The 21,492-nt window shown below is 36.1% G+C and overlaps 1 protein-coding gene and 1 pseudogene across 3 annotated transcripts; both read left to right on the forward strand.

The window, feature by feature from the left end:
• The first annotated feature begins 8,830 nt into the window (after positions 1–8,830).
• Positions 8,831–19,968, forward strand: LOC120132748 (2-hydroxy-palmitic acid dioxygenase MPO1-like). 3 transcript variants are annotated; one of them, XM_039149442.1, is made up of 6 exons: positions 8,831–8,841; positions 10,809–10,811; positions 17,587–17,973; positions 19,342–19,404; positions 19,499–19,570; positions 19,648–19,968. In XM_039149442.1, the coding sequence occupies exons 3-6, from the start codon at positions 17,617–17,619 to the stop codon at positions 19,783–19,785; spliced, it is 630 nt and encodes a 209-aa protein (XP_039005373.1). In that variant the 5' UTR covers positions 8,831–8,841; positions 10,809–10,811; positions 17,587–17,616; the 3' UTR covers positions 19,786–19,968. The 3 variants fall into 3 exon arrangements, with proteins under 3 accessions (XP_039005373.1, XP_039005371.1, XP_039005374.1); XM_039149440.1 differs by lacking the exons at positions 8,831–8,841; positions 10,809–10,811 and having other exon boundaries at positions 17,560–17,973; XM_039149443.1 differs by lacking the exons at positions 8,831–8,841; positions 10,809–10,811 and having other exon boundaries at positions 17,563–17,973; positions 19,669–19,968.
• Positions 14,341–16,155, forward strand: LOC120132746 (annotated as a pseudogene).
• Positions 19,969–21,492: the final 1,524 nt, after the last annotated feature.

A 21,492-nucleotide genomic window follows, 5' to 3' on the forward strand; every position in this document is an offset into this window, starting at 1 on the left:
GCCATCACCTATTCTGTCACATCATCAAGCCTCTTCTCCACCATCACCGCAAGATAGGCGACCGGCAAAGATGCCACGACGTTTATCTCCCTGTTCTCCACCTCAACGGGATGAGTTAGGGGAGTTACGTGATGAGGTCAATGCCTTACGTGAGGAGGTCGGTACTTTACGCAAAGACGATGGTGCATGGCGTGTTGAGGTGTCTACATTACGCGGTGAGGTATCCGCTCTACGTGAGATTGTAGCATCGTTGCAGAATGAGGTTCATACTCTACGCAACGAGGTAAGTTTAAGATTTTTCATACTCGTAATTCATTCGGTTGCTGCCAATACTGCTAAACTGTTTTTGTTAGTATTTGTTTTTGTTTTTGTTTTTGTCTTTTGGTTGAAGTAATGCAATCCATTCAAGTTTCAATTTGCAGAAGAAGAATAGTTTACTTTCGCAACACGAAAATGACTATCGCAACGCGGAAATGGCTATCGCAATGCGAAATGAAAATCGCAATGACAAAATCACACGCGAAATGAAATCGCAACGAAAAAATCGCAACGCGAAATGAAAATCGCAATGCGATTTGTGTTTCGCGTTGCGATTTTGTCGTTGCGATTTCATTTCGCGTGTGATTTTGTCATTGCGATTTTCATTTCGCATTGCGATAGCCATTTCCGCGTTGCGATAGTCATTTCGCGTTGCGATTTTAAGTTTTGTGTTGCGAAAGTAAACTATTCTTCTTCTGGAATGTTTATATATGTTGTCCTTTTAAATGTTTATATAAGTGCTTACTTCTGGAATGTTATCTGAGCATTTTGTGAACTATGATAGAATAATGATTTGGGTGAATACAATGCTAGTTTGAAACATATTTGTCTTTGTTTAATATCATGTCTGTTTATTTACTGATTTATGTATTAATTTTTTTAGCTGCCCGATAAGGTGGATGCTTTACGTCGGGTTTTCCTTGCACGACGGAGTTCACGCATCAAACGGCGTGGACGTAATAGCACGTCTCCGTTCACCCCAATGGTGCGAAGACTCCGCAAGAAGAAGCCCGACTCACCGGTCATCCCTCAAGAGTCCCCTCCAATTGTTCAAGAGGCCCCTATTCTCCCTCAAGATTCCCCCCCACCGTTCAAGAGGCCACTGTCATCGTTGAAGAGGTCCCTCCCACCATTCCAGAGCCCGATTCACATGGGGTAATATATCGAAGTATTGAGAAACCCCCACCGGTTCCGGACATGATGGATGAGAGTTGGCTCTCGTATGAGTTACCGGCTAGTACCCTTCCGGTATCTGAAGTGGAGAGGAGACAACTACCGGAAATAATTGTGGATAATACCCTTTGGGCTAAGACCGCAGTTGATTTTTATCTACATGAGCGGAGCCAAGGGTGTTACACTGACATCAGCAAACTCAACGATGAAATGTTTTTGTTGCTTGATCGGTCTTGGTGGGGTGTGCTATTAGGGGTTGAAGACAGTGGCTATTTGGATGGGGAGGTAAGACTATATTTGTCTTATATATGATTTTGATTAATTTGTTTAAAAATTAATGTAATTCACTAATAGATGTCTTTTTTTGTAAAACAGCATATCGATGCGTGGGTGTCACGTCTACTAATAATAAGGAAGCTTAGGAAAAATAAAAAAATTCGCTATATACAATAATGCCGACGGCTTTTCACGCAGTTCACTTGAAGAATCAACGAGATGAATCATTTTTGTTGGGCAATGGACAAGCTAAACTTTATCCTGCATGGTGGGAGGTCGATAAGGTTAGTGTTTATTTTTTAAATTTTTTAAAGGTGTTCATAAATAAGTGCGCAAATAAATGAATTATTACTTATGATCGCAGGTATTTATCCCTGTTTTGGAACGTCGTCACTGGCTTCTCGTCTAACTTCAGCTCCCATCCCTGAAGATAATAGTGTATGACAGCATGATCAATTACATATCACTGTCTGATTTGAGAGATATTTTCAAGGGATGGAGCTCTCATTTGGCTAAATTATTGGATGGGATTAAGTATTGGAGTCATTCTGGACACAAGAAGCCAAAGAAGTTCAATGTCACAGTTGTCAGAGACGAGACCGTGCCACAGCAATCGCCGGGAGCCAGAGGGGATTGTGGTCCTCTCGTATGCCTTTGCTTGGCGCGTTTGACGACGGGAAGCACAGAGTTTTTACCTCCCACCGATAGAGATAGAGCTGCAGTAGGCTTGTGGTTTCGGCATTATATGGCTAGAGCAATATATTCGAGACGCTGCCTACCTGCATCCGCGTTATGAAAGTGTCAATTGTTAAGTCAAATGCAAGTTTTGTTAACATATATACTCCTTTTGGTTTGAAAATGTTTGGTTAAGTACCTAGAATTCAATAATTTGCTGTTTGTAGGTTTTAGATGTGTAGGAAGTCTTGTTTGAGCAAATGTTTGGTTTCTGCAGGTTAATCCTTAAGTGAGCTGCGTGAAATGGATGTACGGGGTCACAAAGTTGTTGATTCATTGATTCAATAATTGATGAAGAAATAAGAATTATTATTATTTTTTTGATTGTTTAATTGATTTGTAAAAGATGATTTGTAAATCTTGATTTGTTTAATTGATGTGTACATAATTTGTGTTGAAATGTAATAGTTGATTTGTTGATTTTCAATCTGCTTTATGTTGAAGGCAAAACAGACTATCGCAACGCGAAATGGCTATCGCAACGAGAAAATCGTAATGCGAAATGAAAATCGCAATGCAAAATGAAAATCGCAATGCGATTTTCATTTCGCATTGCGATTTTCTCGTTGCGATAACCATTTTCGCGTTGCGATAGCCATTTTCGCGTTGCGATAGTCAAATGAATGTCTAATAAGTGATGACAACTGAACAGATCATAGCAATGTTCAAACTCAAGTTACTAATACATGCCTAACTGAAAATGTTAAAAGTGCACACATAAAATACACATAATGCAAGTTTTGTTAACATATATACTCCTTTTGGTTTGAAAATGTTTGGTTAAGTACCTAGAATTCAATAATAATTGTTAAAAGTTTATGCATGTTAATCCTCGTTGCCTTTTTCATTTCGCATTGCGATTCTATCGTTGCGATTTGCATTTCGCATTGCGATGGTCAAATGATTGCCTTTCGCAACGCGATTCTGACTTTCGCAACGAGATAATACAGAATCGCAATGCGAGTTTCAAAGTTCGCAACAGGTTTTAGTTTCGCAAGCCAAATTTTTAGTGTATATATATACGCAGCAGCAACAACTCATAACCTAAATCCCTAAATCGCAACTCATTCCATCTCCATCTATCACTCTCTCCGGCGACATTCGTTCCAATATCCAACGATATCCTTCCCCATCCGGCAACAGGTCTTAGTTTCACATCTCGTTTGTTTAGTTACAACCATGAAATCATCTAATGTTGATCATGTTTGGATAGATTTGTGTTTTGGAGGGTCATGGGAGAATGTTCATGGTGTTTTACAATATATGCCTTTACCCATGAATATTCAACTAAAACTGTCATTAAAGAAGTTAACTTATGAAACCCTAATGTTACGTATTTCAAAGAAATTGAATTTAGAGCCCCTAAGTGGATTTAGGCTATCTTATCAGAGAAATGGTAAAGTTTATTTGTTAACCGACAATGAAGATGTTGAACGATTCATTGCTTACATTAATGTTTCAAGTGATGATGTTACATTGTATGTTGTTGAACCTAGAAGTAGTATTGTTGGGTCAGTAGCGGATAGTAATCAACTAAGTGGGTCAAAAAACCCACAGCCTTTCTCTAATCCAAATCCAAATCAACTTTCAGCACCAAATTCCGGTTTTCGTATTGACCAATTAGACGATGATGAGCCAAGAGAAAAAATTGTGAGTACTAGTCAGTATTCAAAATTTGATCTTGGTCAATACCCGGACTTTGATATTGGTCAATACACGGATTTTGATGATGTTTCAGAAGAAGAAACAGACCCTGCGTGTAATGATTTTGATATTGGTCAATACCCGAATTTTGATGATGAAACACCCGTTGCCGAGGGAGATGTTGTTGATGATAATGAGGAGGAAGTTACGACTGTGAATGAATATGTTGAACATCCATTCTGTAATTCATATAATCCTGAAGAAGAAAAAGAAGAAGAAAAAGTCCCCGAAGAAAAGAAAATGCCACAGGAGTATAACTGGAATATGCCAAAATTACTTCAGTTACCGGAAGAAGAGTTGGCAAAGAAAGCAGTTGATTGTTACACAAAAGTTATTCGTATCAAGAAAGATGATTGTTTTGATACAAATGAAGACTTGAAGATAGCTTTGTATACGAAATATGTGGAAGATGGCTATCAACTAAAAGTTAACAAATCAAGCAAAGATCGTTTCGAAACAAGGTGTACGATTGACAAAAACTGTACGTGGCGTATGATTGCAAAGAGGATAAAAGATTGCGCAATGTTTCAAGTTAGGACTTTTATTGATAAACATACATGTTCAAGAACCCAAGTTTTTCCTCACCATAGACAGGCAAACAAAAAGGTGTTGGGTGGTTTTCTGGCTGAGTTAATGTTTTTGAATGGCAGGGTATATCGGGGACATGAAATTATGACTGACATGAATGCTCGGTTCAAGATTAGTATATCATATTCTCAAGCTTGGAGAGCCAAATGTTATGCCTTGGAATTGTTGAGGGGGTCGCCAGAAGCATCGTTTGCCCAACTGCCGGCTTATTTTCACAATTTAAAGCTGAAAAATCCTGGGTCGGTAACTCATATCAAAACAGATAGAGATGGACGCTTTGAGTTGCTGTTTATCGCCATTGGTGCTGCGGTTAGTAAATCAATATAATTCTGTTGACTCGTTTCTGTTAGTTACATGCATTTCACATTTAAATGATTATATTTCTTGTGTATATTATTTTGTAGATTCGTTCGTTTATTACTTGCATGCGCCCAGTTATTATAGTTGACGGAGCACATTTGAAAGGTCGATACCTTGGAGTAAACTTATTAGCAGTAGCCATGGATGCTAACAATGGGATATTGCCAATAGCTTATGGGGTTGGCAAATCTGAAACCTCTGATTCATGGACATGGTTTATGGGGCATCTTAGGGATTGCATAGGTCCTATTAGCAATCTGACAATCATATCCGATAGGGCAAACTCAATTGACAACGCTGTTAGAAGGTGTTTCCCAGATGCTTTTCATGGACTTTGTGGTGTTCATTTGTATAGAAATCTAAAATCAAGGTCTGCTGGTATAAAAAAGCACAAATGGACATACTGGAAGGCTGTAAAGGCTTATCGGGAAGTGGATTTCAATAAGCATATAAACTGTTTAAGACGTGTTTTGCCTCAGTGTGCTCAAACACTAGAAGATGTCGGGTTTGAAAGATGGTCAAGAGTACATCAACTTGGAGCAAGATATGGTTTCATGACGTCTAATAGTGCAGAATCAATTAACGCTCTAAGTCGTCATTCCCGGAAATTACCCATTACTATGTTAATGGAGTTTTTTCGAGCCTCTATTCAACAGTGGTACTACAAGAAAAGAAACCATGCAGGTATTATTTCTTTGAATTTGTAACTTATCATATATTTTACTAAGTATTATTTATTTAAATTTACAGGAACATTGGAACATCGTGTTATACCATGGACTGAAAAAAAGATAACGAAACGTGTTGTGAAGTCAACGTCATAGAGAGTTGAACCATGTTCAAACACTTTGTTTGAAGTACTGGATAATAACTTAAATGGGCTTGTCGATCTAAATGCAAGGACGTGTAGTTGTATGAAATGGCAAACATCTGGTTATCCATGTGGCCATGTTATAAAAGTTGCTCTTCATCTAAACCAAGATGATTCAAGCACATACGCTATGGATTGCTACACTACAGAAGTATATCGACAGACTTATGCCGAGATTGTCTACCCTATTTCACATCATTCTGAGTGGGACATACCAGATGACTTACAAACAGTTTTGCCACCAGCCATGGACAGAAGGCTACCTGGCCGACCAAAAAGTCACGATCGTATACCGTCTAAGGGTGAAGAGAAGAAGAGATCGACATGTAGTCGGTGCAAGGAAAGTGGTCATACAAGGTTGACATGTGGATCACCAGTGCCATCACAATCATCTTTTCCTCTACCAAAATATGGATCATCATCAAAATCCAAAGCTCATATGGTGTCAAGAAAAAGGCAATCAAAATCGCAATCATCTTTAAAATCCCAATCACAACTGGCTTCACCTTTTGGGACTGTTAACTTAGGTGATTTTTAAATGCAAACGTTGTATTATGTAGATTTTATGTGTGAACTTTTAACATTTTCAGTTAGGCATGTATTAGTAACTTGAGTTTGAAAATTGCTATGATCTGTTCCAGTTGTTATCACTTAATAGGCAATCATCTTAATGTCCATCGCAACACGGAAATTATTATCGCAATGCGAAATGAAAATCGCAACGAGAGAATCGCAATGCGAAATGAAAATCGCAACGCTAATTTCGCAATGCGAAATGAAAATCGCAACGAGGGAATCGCAATGCGAAATGAAAATCACAACGCGAATTTAATTTCGCGTTGCGATTCTCTCGTTGCGATTTTCATTTCGCATTGCGATAGTACTTTTTCCCTTCAACATAATGCAAATTGAAATCAACAAAATCAACCATTACATTTCAATCAATTAAACAAGCACAAATAAGAATTATGTTAACATCAATTAAACAAATCAACTTTTACAAATCACCTTTTACAAATCAATTAAACAATCAAAAAATAAGCAATAATTATTAGAGAAAATAACACTTCTACTATTGAATCAACTTTTGCAGCCATACATCATTTTCACGTAGCTCACTTCTGAGATTAACCTGCATAAACCAAATATTTACTCAAACAACACTTTCTACCCATCTAAAACCTAAAAACAGCAAATTATTGAATTCTAGGTACTTAACCAAACATTTTCAAACCACAAGCCTATAAACATACCAATTGTTTATGGACATTTTTATAACGCGGATGCAGGTAGGCAACGTCTCGTATATATCGATCTAGCCATATAATGTCGAAACCACAAGCCTACTGCAGCTCTATCTATATCGGTGGGAGGTAGATACTTTATACTTCCTGTGATCAAACGGTCCAACGCCAAGCATACGAGAGGACCACAATCCCCTCTGGGTCCTTTCATTTGTTGTGGTGCGGTCTCGTCTCTGCTAACTGTAATATTGAGCTTCTTTGGCTTCTTGTTTCCAGAACGAGTCCAATAATTTATCGCATCCAAGTATTTAGCCAAATAAGAGCTCCATCCCTTAATAATATCTCTTAAATCAGCCAATGATATGTAATTTATCATGCTGTCATATACTATTGCCTTAAGGGATGGGATCTGAAGCTCGACGAGAAGCCAATGGTTACGTTCCAAAACAGGGATAAACACCTGCAATCATAAGTAATAATTCATTCATTTGCGCACTTATTTGTGAATACCTTTAAACTCAATCTAAAATAAACACTAACCTTATCGACCTCCCACCATGCAGGATAAAGTTTAGCTTGTCCATTGCCCAACGCAAATGATTCATCTCGTTGATTCTTCAAGTGAACGGCGTTAAAAGACGTCGGCATAATTGTATACCGTGTATTTCTTTTATTTTCCTTAAGTTTCCTAATTATTAGAAGACGTGACACCCACGCATCGATATGCTGTTTTACAAAAAAAGACATATATTAGTAACTTACATAAATTTACAAAAAAAATAATCAAATGAAATATAAGAAAAATATAAGACTTACCCCTCCATCGAAATAGCCATTGTCTTCGACCCCTAATAATACGCCCCACCAAGACCGATCAAGCAACAAATAGATATCATCATTGAGCTTGCATATGTCAGTGAAACACCCCTGGCTTCGCTCATGTAGATAAAAATCAACTGCGGTCTTAGCCCAAAGGGTGTTATCCAGAATTGTGTCCGGTAGTTGTTTCCTCTCCTCTTCAGATACCGGTATGGTACTGGCCGGTAACTCATACGAGAGCCAACTTGAATCCATCATGTCCGGCACGTCAGAGGGTTTCTCAAGAATCCTACATATGACGCCATGTGAATCGGGCTCTTGAATGGTGGGAGGGACCTCTTCAACGATGACAGTGGCCTCTAGAACGGTGGGAGGGGACTCTCGAGGAATGATAGGGGCCTCTTCAACGATAGGAGTGGACTCTTGAGGGATGATAGGCGAGTCGGGCTTCTTCTTGCGGTGTCTTCGCACTATTGGGGTATACGGAGACTTAATAGCACGTGCACGCCGTCTGATGCGTGAACTCTGTCGTGCAAGAAAAACCCGACGTAAAGCATCCACCTTATCAGTCCGCTAAATAAAAATACAAATATCAGTAAATAAACAGACATGATATTTAAACAGTGAAAACAAAGATAAATATATTTCAAACTTTCAACCAAAAGACAAAACAAAGACAAATACTAACTTCACAGTGTTAAAGTAAAAAGTTTAGCAGTTTTGGCAGCAACCGAATAAATTTACTAAGCAATCTAAGTGAAATGGTTAATTTAAGTGAAATTACGAGTAAATTTATCATCAAGTTAAATATGGAAAATCTTAAACTTACCTCGTTGCGTAGAGTATGAACCTCATTCTGCAACGATACTACCATCTCACGTAGAGCGGCAACCTCACCACGTAAAGTAGACACCTCCACACGCCATGCACCATCGTTATCGCGTAGAGTACCGATCTCCTCACGCAAGGCATTGACCTCATCAAGTAACTCCCTTGACTCATCCCGTGGAGGTGGAGAACAGGGAGATAGAAGTCGTGGCATCTTTGTCGGTCGCCTATCATGAGGTGATGGTGGAGAAGAGACTCGATGATGTGACGGGATAGGTGATGGCTCTCGTTGTAGAGGTGTATAGTCGGGTCGATCAGGTGATGGCTCTGGGTGAGGTGATGGCTCTCGAAGTGGAGGAAGTGGAGGCTGCTCATCATTCGTGCCATCAAAAAAACGCTAACTAGCTTGCCACCAATCAGTGGCAAGCTCAGCCTCCGTGGGTGTCAGTCTCATTAATGGAGTGTTGGCCTCCTAAAAATATAAAAACTAAAACAAAGTTAAACGTCTACTATTAATAACTTGTTTATATATGATAGTATTTGTGTTAACTTACATTATTTATTGTCGCATATGGTATTAAGTCTTCCCAATCCAACATACGTTTCCTCTTCCAGGAAATAGCCCTAGGAATATCATCTGAGGATTTTAATGCATATGTCCGCATGCTGGGGAAAGCCTCGAATATCCAAATCAACAAACAATATAATAACAAACATTAGTAATTGTTAAATAATTAATTATAATTTTGAAAACATTATATAGAAATTCTTACCTTAAAGGCCCAAACAAAGCCTGACAAAGTGTATTTCGACCCATCGCCCCGCAAACTTTTGCGGTCATCAAAGGCAGACGACAACTTAGTCCAAGTAGCTTTCCATATATACGAACCCCACGGAAACAGATTCCATGCATTTAGGTCATCTACCAATAATATTAGCTCCTGAGGAATAGGTTGTCTGGCCTCTCTGCCTAAAAAGCCGGCATACAAAAGTAGTAGAAGGCATACTCGGACAACATCGACGTCATTCATCCGAGTAAAACCATCTTCTTATTAAACAATTTCTTCATGTCGTCGACGTGTAAGTTCGGCTTCTCTATTGACTCATCAGGAAAAACCCTGGATAACCATGATGGGCGGGTGATATGACGAGTGTACCGGCCTACATCATCGTGTCCGAATCGTAGACCAGTGATTAAGCAGAACTCCTTCCGCCCAAAACAAGTATACGCCGGTGGAAAATGAAACCATATCTCTTCCTCACCACGTTGTATACTGTCGGGTAGATCGCTAGTCATGGTCTGAAGCCACAAATGGGTCAAACTAGCATCTCCACCCGGATGCTGTACTCTCAGCCATGGCCCGAAGCAGGTTTCTTCAAACAATTTTCTTTGTGCAGTTGAAAGCTTCGAAGCAATTGTAGTGGCTAGGCTAACTTTATTCCTTAATGTCAATGAAGCCGAAAAAATTTCTACAAAAAAACAATAAACATACCAAGTTAGATATACCAAAAATTACACTGTCAAGATATACCAAAAACAAAACAATAAACATAAATAGTAGTTTATTCTTGAAACTAAAATTTGCAACACTGTTTTTGTCTTTTGGTTGAAATGAAAATCGCAACGAGATAATGAGAATCGCAACGCGGAAATGACTATCGCAACGAGAGAATCGCAACGCGAAATGACTATCGCGACCAGACAATCGCAACGCGAAATGAAAATCGCAATGCGATTTTGGTTTCGCGTTGCGATTTTTATTTCACGTTGCGATTATCTCGTTGCGATAGTTATTTCCGCGTTGCGATTTTCATTCTCGAAACTATTCTTCTTCTGCATTACTTCAACCAAAAGACAAAGCAAAGACAAATACTAACTTCACAGGCTAAACAGTTTAGCAGTATTGGCAGCAATCGAATGAATTTAATAAGAAATCTAAGTGAAATGGTTAATCTATTATTGAAATTACCAGTAAACTTATCATCAATCTCAATATGAAAAACTTAAAATAATGCAAAAATTTCAAAATAAAAATAAAAAAACTAACCCTCGGAGGTTGATTTTCCATTTCTGAATGATTGTGAGGGATTTTTGACTGTGAATGGTTGTGAGGGATTTCGCCGGCGATGGGGACGGAAATCTTCGGAGATGGGGACGGATTTCGCCGTAGAGAGTGAGAGATGGAGATGGGACTGAGTGTTGTGTTTTTGGGTTTGAGGTTATGAGTTGCGATTACTGTGGACGGTTCATTTTCCGATTTATTAAGAAAAAATTCGTGTTTGGAATTTGAAAAAAAAATACGCGTTAATACGAATGGCGCTATGTAAATCGCGTTGCGAAAGTCAGAATCGCGTTGCGAAAGTCAGTATCTCGTTGCGATTTTGTATTATCGCATTGCGATAGTAAGTATCGCATTGCGATTTTCCCAATTCGCGTTGCGATTTACTTATTCGCATTGCGAATTGGGAAAATCGCAACGATACTGTAGACCATCGCAACGCGATTTTCAACTATCGCATTGCGAAAATGCAACGCGAATTTGCGATAATGGAGATCGCGTTGCGAATTAGCGATCGCATTGCGATTTTGTTGGTCATTTTGGCAAATCCGAAAAAAGTTGGTTAAAATCGTATATTATATGAGATTTTTGGTCACTGAGGTTATTTTCTCTAAAAAAAATATTGGGTTAATTGTTTAATTTTGCTTGTCTATTGCTTAGTTTATGAGGCCAAGGACCCTTTGAGTATTCGAATGGTGCATTGATATTATTATACTTTTGGAAAGCAAACGGCTCATCTCACTAATTTGCTATAATTTTATTTCAGCGTTTATTTATATTTTTGTCCTCCCAGTTTCAAGGCATTACTTTGATTAATCCGGATCGATCTGTGTTGCACATTGAGTTTTAATGGGTGAGTTTTCTAGTAAGAATTTTCTAAATATGAACTCGAACTCGAAACTTTACTTAGACAATATCAAATTGTTTACTATTTAAATCAAAGTGTGATAATTATTTAGGTGTTTATTAATAAAACTGTGTGCTCTGTGCTCGGTTTTTAATCAAATCTGATGACATCCAACGAAAACAAAAGAAAAGTAAGTATTAATTAAAATTAAAATTTGTTCATGTCCTTAAGCTTAAAGACAAAACAGGAGAGATTGCCCAAAATCAAACTGATAATATAATTATGACCAAGTCTATATTTTTCTTTTTGTCAGTAAACATACGAGTCGATGAACAGAACGTTCGAGCAACAATCGTATAATTTTTTATTTGTTTATTCAACTAAATAAACTAGTATGAATATAAATTTTATATTCATTTAATAAACGAAAGAATACGAGTAGAGTTATGTTCGATTCGTTTATGTCCACAAATAAACTCATTTGGAAGTTTCTATATTAACTTGTTTATAAGCTCGTTTATTTGGTTTTCTCTTTTATATATATATATATATATTTTAAATATTGGCGAACATATGAATTAAAATGAACATAAGGTGAATTTGGGAGTTCAAATTGTGAAACCTAAGAAACTTAAAGACTGTTGGCCTGATTTGACCATATTTGTTTAGCTTGCAAATGTAAAAATAAATAGAGAATATTGGTTGCTTATCGTTAAATTAGCATGTTTGTGACCGTTAAATAAATATATTCGCGAACCCAAATGAACGGATACAAATAACTTTAAAAAAATAAATAAATGAATACGAAAATAATTTTATTCGTTCAAACTAAGCTCATTTACACCCATAAGTAGACACAATCTTGATATATATATATATATATATATATATATATATATATATATATATATATATATATATATATTAAGGGTAAAGTACAAAAATGGTCCCTTGACTATAGGATACTATTTTATTAAGTCCTTTGACTATTAAAAGTTACAAAATGATCCTCTGGCTATAGAATGCTGCTTTGTGAAGTCCATTGACTCTGAAAAGCTATAAAATAGTTACCCGACTATTCATTATATTTCAAACTCGTCCTTTTCCATTAAAAAATAACGGTTGTTTAAGCTCGACGTTAACATAATGACTGATATATGATAGTCATTTGAGATTCTAGGATAACATTTTATCATATCACAATCAACAGATTAACGTTCAACTTAAAATACCATCCATTTTTAATGGAAAATGACTATTTTGGAATATAATAAATAATCGTATGACCATTTTGTAACTTTTAATAGTCGAGGGACTTAATAAAGCATTACCATATAATCAGGGGACCATTTGTAATTTTACCCTAACGTTAAACAATTTTTGTGATGTAAATATAAATAAACTTAATTCGAGCATATGATTATGATATAAATATCAGTTAAATTAAATTTAAAATATTATTAGCTAAGATTAAATTAATATTATTTTTTGTTTTGTACAAATCCTACCAAACGTATCTTATCAGTTTTCTTCTTTAATTTGCTGAACTTGTAAAATGAGCGATCCATCCAACTATTGTTTCACCCAAAGTCTTAACAATATTTTCCCCAACCTTTTATGTATATATATACACACACATATACATATAATGATGGTTGGATCGAATAATAAGAAATTCAATGATCTTTCGATAAATATCTCGAGTTTAAATCTTGTGAATGTAAAACAGTATTCTGAAAGAGCTTATCACTCGAATTTGAGTCGAGTTTCAAGCTTACTGTAGGCCTTGGAAACAATGTGACATATGAATGGTAACCAGACATGTTTTTGGTCAATCCAACTCACTCGACTCGAGTTTAAAATATTTTCGATCCGGCCTAAAATTTAAATCTTATGTAGACAAAGATTCTCGCCCAACATTTGAAGGAGCAGGCTCCAATATTCTCCCATGCAAGAAACTGAATATGTTACGTAAACTCAGCTAAATCTTGAACCAAAAAAAACCCATAATATTAAACAAATATTTTCAAAACGATAATTAAACAAGGATATGGTACTATGGCCGGAAATGGGACGAGTTGAACTCGAGTATTGTTGAGTTTGATTTAATTTGAAAACTCTAAAACGGAGCTCGAATCGATTCGACTCGAAAACCTGCACCCTAAAATTTTCAAGCTCGAATCAAAGTCGAAACCATTAATTGAAACTCGTAAAAACTCGAAATGTAAAAACTCAAAACCATTAACTCGATGGGAGCTTAAAACTCAAACTCAAATCCGAACCTTAAATACATGAAAATCTTTTACTGCATTTTTTTAAACAATCTGAACTTTAAATACATAAAAATATTGTTAATAATTTATTTTTTACAAAACAAAATTTTAATTTATTATATTTCCGAGTTGCTGGCGAGCTTTTCGAGTCAAGTATTAAATAGCTTATTTTGGCTCGTTAAAAACTCGAGTCGAATTCAAGCTCGAATCAAGTATTTATCAAATTTTGACTGAGTCGATTTCGAGTAGTTGATGATCTATATTAGTCTCATTTAAATCTTATATGATACACTCGATTCTTAGCAACACCAAGCCTGTCTCCAATCAAATCGCCGCTAATCAAATTGCACATTCGAATACCATGTGACAAGAAAAGGGTTGGTTAAAGTGAGTTCTGAAAACCCTACAAGAAAAACGCTTGGTTCATCGGACAAAAATATTCTAAGTTTTCTTGCTTTGTGTAATAAACACGTTCCTTTCAACAGTGAAATTTCCCTTATGGTTTAAACTTCACAAATCACAACACCCAAAAAAACACACCAAGCAAAAAAAAAATGAAGTTCAACACAGCACTGAATTTGCTACTCATTGCGAGCCTTGTCGGAGCCGCCGTTTGCGGTTGTAACGGCAAGGTCATGCAGTTCATTTTTGGGGATTCCTTGTCCGACGTCGGTAACATCAATCGCCTTAATATGAGCCTGGCTTAGGCGAGTTTGCCTTATTATGGCATTGATTTTGGCAACGGTCTGCCTAATGGGAGGTTCACAATGGCCGGACCGTTGCTGATATAATAGGTAACATGTATATATATATATATATATATATATATGTATGTATCATATTTGTATATTTTATCGTACGATAATCGTGTTTACAGGTGACAGCGCAGGTCTCCCAAGGCCACCAGCTTTCTTGGATCCATCTTTGAGTGAGCAAGTTATATTGGAAAGTGGAGTAAATTATGCCTCCGGAGGAGGTGGCATCTTGAATGAAACAGGACGTTACTTTGTAAGTTTTCATATAACCCTAATTATATATAATGACCTCGTCTTACGTTCGATTCTCGATTTAATTATCGAATTTCAATTCGACTCGTTCGGTTAATCCGTGTAGATTCAAAGGTTTTCTCTCTCGAAGCAAATCGAGTTATTCTAAGGGACAATCGAATTGATCAAGAAAAAAACTTGGGAAACAAGCAACCGATAAGTTCTTTCAAGATGCTCGCTATGTGGTTGCTTTAGGGAGCAATGACTTCATTAACAATTACTTAATGTCGGTTTATAGTGATTCCTGGAAATACAATGATCAAACTTTCATCAAATACTTGATGGAAACGCTTCAGAAACAGCTCTTGGCAAATCAATTAATCATTCAGTTGACTTACATATGATAAAAAACACGTTAAAATTTAAACATAATATACTAATTAACTCTATGTTTAAGTGTTTTTTTAAGGTATTACACAAGTTAGGGGCAAGGAAATAATTTATGGTATTTGGTCTAGGACCAATGGGTTGCATACCCTTTCAAAGGGTACTCAGCACAACCGGAAAGTGCCAAGAAAGAGCAAATAAGCTTGCTCTTAGCTTCATTAATAAAGCTGCAAGAAAGTTATTAGATGATTTGGAAACAGAACTTCCCAATGCTAGCTTCAAGTTCGGAGATGCTTACAATGTTATTGATGATGATATTCATAATCCTTATCGATATGGTAAGTCCTAACTTTTAGGACTGAATCATAATTTTATTTAATTTTAGGGAGCTAAAATGCAACTTCCCCTTGTATTAACTTATAAATCTGCAATTTTTAATGACTTATGCACAATTTTACCATTACATTAATGCATGAATAAGAAAAGAAATCCTTCTTATAAGCTACAAGACAATGAAACTTTCTTCAATGAAATTTTCTATTGAAATATATATTTCGTCACCAATACTATTTCGTTTTTAAAAAGCGTAACATACAATACTGGCGACGGAAATTATGTCGTCGGTACTCGTAATTCCGTCGCTAAAGATATTTCCATGTGGAGGTTGAATTAATTACAGTTGAATACAATTTTGCAGGATTTGACAATGCTGATTCTCCATGCTGTTCGTTGGGAAGAATCCGACCAGCTCTCACATGCACACCCGCGTCGACATTGTGCGGAGATCGAACCAAATACGTGTTTTGGGACGAGTATCATCCGTCGGACACCGCCAACGAGCTCATCGCTAAAGAGCTTATAAAGAAATTCGGATTTATGGGCGGCAAACCTCCTACTCCAGCCCCGGAATCCGCCATTGCTCCATCTCCGAGTGATGATTAACTTGCATATCGTTGCACTATAAAATGTTTGTGGGAAAAGAGCATGCTCTTGCTTGTAACAACTTTCATCGTTTGGTATGGTAATAAATATTTTTATTGTTTACCAGTTTAATATGTTTAATAATAATAGGGTAAATTATATAAATGATCCATTGACTATAAAATATTGTTTTATTAAATCCATCGACTATTAAAAGTTACAAAATAGTCTTTTGACTATAGGGAGTTGCTTTTTAGAATCCCTTGACTATTAAAAGTTATAAAATGGTCACACGACTATTCGTTATGTTCCAAACTCGTCATTTTCTATTAAAAAGTTGACAACAGTCTGAGCTGTACGTTAACTTGTTGACTGGGATATGATAAAAAAATAATTTCATAATCTCAAACAACTATCATATATCAGTCAACATTCACATGGGTTTATAGACAAAAGATCTCGCTTTTAGAGTTTAGTTTTAAACTAAACACTATCTCTTTTCAGTTCCTTGATTTTCTTGAAAACTCTTTCCCACAAAGGGATTACTTCGTCAAAAAAATCAGATTGAGAGGCCAAATCCGTTGCTGATGAAGTGGATGCATGGGTGAGGATTAGCCTTTTTTAACCCTAAAAGATGACTCATATTGTGAACCGTTGGATCTCACTTTGGTCCAATAGCAGAGATGTTGGCGGCTGAAGACAAAGGGCACAAACCCTAGCCTTGTTGGATCCATGTGGGTGCCTTTTTCACCATTGATCTCCATTGTTTTGGCTTTGCAATACTTTGGCCTTCGATATTGACTTGTATTTGGACATGAAATTAAATAATTAAATCCATTACTTACAAAAAAATATTAACTTCTAACTCAGACGACAATTAATTTTTTTAACGAACAAAGATAAATTTGGAACATAATGAATAGTCGAGTGACCATTTTGTAACTTTTAATAGTCGATGGACACAATAAAGTAACTGATGAATCATTTTATAACTTTTAATAATCAAGAGACTTAATAAAACAATATCTTATAGTCAGAGAACTATTTTTATATTTATCCCTAAAATAGTTAAAATATTAACCAATTTTAAATTTTAGATCAAATATTAATTTAATCTCTAAACTCAATAAAAAATTACGATAACTCATTATTATTATTATTGTCAATTACCGTCAATTATCATCATCAATCATTGTCGGCTGTCATAATTAATAATTATTAAACTTTGAAATTTTAAATTTATTAATTTATTTCTTCTTAAGGAGAATTTGATATTTGTTCGATTAAAAAATACTATAAACTTAATAAATGAAAATGTACCTAACAAAGCAAGCATTAGTTAATGTTAATCAGCGTCCACACGTGAAAATTGGCGCGTGCGTTTCAATGCAAACGCCGTTAATTTCTAAGCGTCCAAACACTAACCTTAAGTTACAAACCACTTCTATATTTTCCCGGAAAATCAGAACGAACAGAAAAAAGAAAAATAATTTCTTCCTCCCCAGATGGGAAAGCTAAGATTGCTCGATCTCGAGAACCATTTTGCGTTTTATGGAGCATATCACAGCAACCCAATTAACATTTTGATACACACTTTATTTGTATGGCCGATATTCTTCACATCGCTTATACTTTTCTACTTCACTCCAGCGTTCTGTGATCTCTCTCAAGCTGGGATCCTCCCTTCTGGGTTTAATCATGCTTTGGTTTTAAACTATGGGTCTGCTTTTTCTCTCTTCCTTGGCTTGTTTTATGTGGTTTTGGATAAGAAAGCTGGGTCTTTGGCCGCTTTGCTTTGCTTGGCTTGCTGGCTTGGGGCTAGTTTTATTGCTGCAAAGCTTGGATATTCTCTTGCTTGGAAGGTAATTTTTTTTTTCTTTTTCATTGTTGATTTCTTGTTGGATTTTTAAACATGTTTATATATATATTGTTGATTTGCATGTTGAGTTGCTTGTTTGAAAGAAACTAGATTTGTGATATAATTTCTTATAGGAATCCGGTGGAGATAGAAAGATTTCATTCTCTTTTGTTCATTGCAGAGCCTGATAATGGTGAAACCTTTGCTTTTTAATCCAACATTTTTTACCCTTTTGATTTGAAAGCATTAATGAACATCAACTTGGCTTTAAATGAAGCTATCTTAACTTAGTGGAACTCAACCATTGACCTATGCACCTAGAGTGGACTGTTTATCTTTGAATCTTGATCTTGCCGACATGGAAAGCCTTGAGCTAACTGGCTCCTTTGAACCCCTCAATTCACTCATCCAACTATTTTCCCTTAATTTCGGACACGATTGCCTTTTGTCGGTCGAGTTCCGACATTTCCAACCTCGGTGCTCACAAGCTCCTCTATCTTATCTTGCAGTGAGTTCAGTCGTTGTTTCGTTTGTACTATCTTGATCTATCAATTAACAACTTCATTGGTCAGATTCTCATTATTATCATCCGGTTTACACATTTGATAACGCTTTGGCTTGAGGAGAATCCTTTTTTTAGGGTGAAATTCCTGAGTTTATCTCAAGTTTCTTGGAATGTCCTTTTGGCTCGAATGCAACTTTTTTCTAGAGTCTCATTGTAGAAATGTCAGAACATTTCGATGCTGTTAATGCCAAGTTGATACCCAACTATTGTAGCTACAACCCCAAGCACATTCCTTGCCATCAGAAACCTCGACAAACCACGAATCCTCAGCGCTGCACATCAACTGAAATAAGTCCATTGGCTTTAATAGCAAACATTTAAGGTGATTTTTTTCCTTGATTCTCCCCCTTTGCTTTATAAATGGAACTCGTCTCACTGGGGTTCCTTATCTTAGCTCTCCCCCTCTATAAAATAACAAAAGCTTTATTCGCCTCAAACCTAACTACACGAAACCGGTATCTATTAAATTTGTACCTAACCGAGAAACTTAATCAACACAGAAAATATCAGAAACACATGGTTCAAGACTAAGAAAATGTACTCGTGCACAAGTGAATCTTACTCAGGTTTGCTTAAATGAAAATATCGAAGGGGAGTAGAAATGCTTCATTGAGGAATAGATTGGTTGTGGGTGGTGGTGGAAGGCCGGATGAGCTTGTAAATTGTGAGGAAGAAATCCGGAGAAGACGAAGAAGTAAAGCGATGAAATCTCGGGTTATAGTTGAATCGAAAGAGCCAAAGGAAGGGTTATTTTCGTTAGTATGTTCAATTATTCGCCTGAAGTTTAACTCCATTCTGTCCGTTCAGGTTGTGCTGGTTGCTCAAGTGCTTTGCTGGGCTGGACAGTTTCTTGGCCATGGAGTGTTTGAGGTGAGCGATGGCCATAATCATAGAATTAATTCTTTGCTCCAATCATCTTTTCTCAAACTCGTTTAAAACCATTCATTAATACGTTCATTTGTAGAAACGAGCACCCGCGCTGTTGGACAATCTTGTTCAAGCACTTCTGATGGCTCCTTTCTTTGTTTTGCTCGAGGTAGGTGAAGTAATTTTCGCCGTTGTACGAAAACGAAAAGAAGATTTTCCAAAACTATAATCGATCTTTGATTTTAGCCTTTTCTTCACTTGCTGCAGGTTCTCCAATCTTTATTCGGGTACGAACCGTATCCCGGATTTCAGGGCCGTGTGAACTCGAAGATCAAAGCCGAAATCAAGGAGTGGCAAGACAAGAAACAGAAGAAGGTTTCTTAGGTTTAATGCCAATAAAATTAGATTAAAATTGTTGTAAGTTGCTGTCTGGTATGAAGCACATTTAGGTTAAACTATTGTATGTTGTTGTGGTATCAATATCGTAAGGCAACATTAACAAACGTGAAAACAATTACAATGCAATGGTATGGTATGGTATGGTATGTTACTGTGAATTCAACATTATTTTGGTGTCTGATTTCCCTGTTAGAACTAGGACAAACGGGTGGCCATGGGGTAGGGACTAGACCTTATCATCGCCCGACCGGTGACCGGGTTTGGATAACGGGTCTTTATTAATCCTTCACTCGTGTTCGATCTGAAATATGGGCTAATTTTTCTATTCTAGTATGGCCCATGTAACATCTAAAATGATTCGGTTTGATCTGACTTGATTTTGTTTTTTTATTTTGGGTAAATTATATAGATTTATATTCACATTTATGGGTAAATTACGCATTTAGTATCTAATTATCAGTTTTGATTTGTAGTATCTGAACTTTTAATTTTTTTCAAAATCATACTTAAAGCTTATCTTTTGTATCATTTTAGTACATTGTCTTTAAAAGTTTTAGTTTTTGCTTCATTTTAGTATGTTATTCAAAATTTAACGTTAAGCTTTGAAAAAAATTAAAGTTTTAGGTACTAAACAGATCAAAATTGATAGTTTAGGTACTAGACACATTAAATTTTTAACGAAGGATATTAAAATGAAACAAAAGCTAAACATTAGATTTGATTTTGAAAAAAATTAAAATTTAGGTACTAAAATGTATTAGTATTGATAGTTTAAGTACTAAATGTGTAGTTTACCCCACATTTATTTAGGTTTAAGTTACATTATGTGTTAAGGTTTGTTCAAATTTAGCTCAAGAGGTGTGATTAACTGCCACGTCAGCTTTAGAATAGGCAAACGGGTTTTATTAAAGTAACATGAGTTGGTTAAGCAAAGACGATGACAATCTGCCATGTGGCAGACAGGGTTTGGACTTTAACCGCTACTCCTACGTGGCAGATATGGACGTTTATTAATGATAAGTTACCTAGACGATTGAAATTCCTCAAAGAAGCTTAATTGGACACGTGTCTTTCAATTATTGGCTTTCATCTTGAACTGAAAATGTAGTCACTTTCAAATAGTAATAAAATATATATATATTTTTTTTATAATTATACTAATGTGTTCTTTATAATATTATCGTGTTTTAAAAAATATGTTTAATCACTGGCATAAAAGAAATAATTACTTCCATGATATCTGCATTTTAGAGTAAAATATACAAATGGTCTCCAATTATAAGATAATATTTTATTGAGTACCTTGACTATTAAAAGTTACAAAATGGTCACTCGAATATTCATTCTGTTTCAAACTAGATTTTTTCTATTAAAAAATTAACGATTATACGAGTTAGGCGTTAACATACTGACTGAGATATGATAGTCGTTTAAGATTATGAGATCATATTTTTATTATATCTCGGTTAGCTGGTTAACGTGCGGTTCAGACTACCGTCAATTTTTTAAATAAAAATGACAAGTTTTGAACATAAAGAATAGTTGGATGACCATTTTGTAACTTGTAATAGTCAAATGACTCAACAAAGCAACTTCACATAGTCAAAGGTGTAACGCCCCGAAGCCCAGATTAAAAGTATTGAGCTAACCCGAGATGGGCCTTGGTTTAATTCCTTAGCTTGTATGAAGCCT

The sequence above is a fragment of the Hibiscus syriacus genome, unplaced genomic scaffold (genome assembly GCF_006381635.1).
Source record: "Hibiscus syriacus cultivar Baekdansim isolate YM2019G1 unplaced genomic scaffold, ASM638163v2 tig00110569_pilon, whole genome shotgun sequence".
Taxonomy (NCBI): Eukaryota; Viridiplantae; Streptophyta; class Magnoliopsida; order Malvales; family Malvaceae; genus Hibiscus; species Hibiscus syriacus.

Coding starts and splice junctions, on each gene's coding strand:
- LOC120132748 (XM_039149442.1), top strand. CDS start 17,617: ATGGGAAAGCTAAGATTGCTCGATCTCGAGAACCATTTTGCGTTTTAT. Junction 19,405..19,498: donor TTGGCCATGGAGTGTTTGAG/GTGAGCGATGGC, acceptor GTTCATTTGTAG/AAACGAGCACCCGCGCTGTT. Junction 19,571..19,647: donor CTTTCTTTGTTTTGCTCGAG/GTAGGTGAAGTA, acceptor CTTTGATTTTAG/CCTTTTCTTCACTTGCTGCA.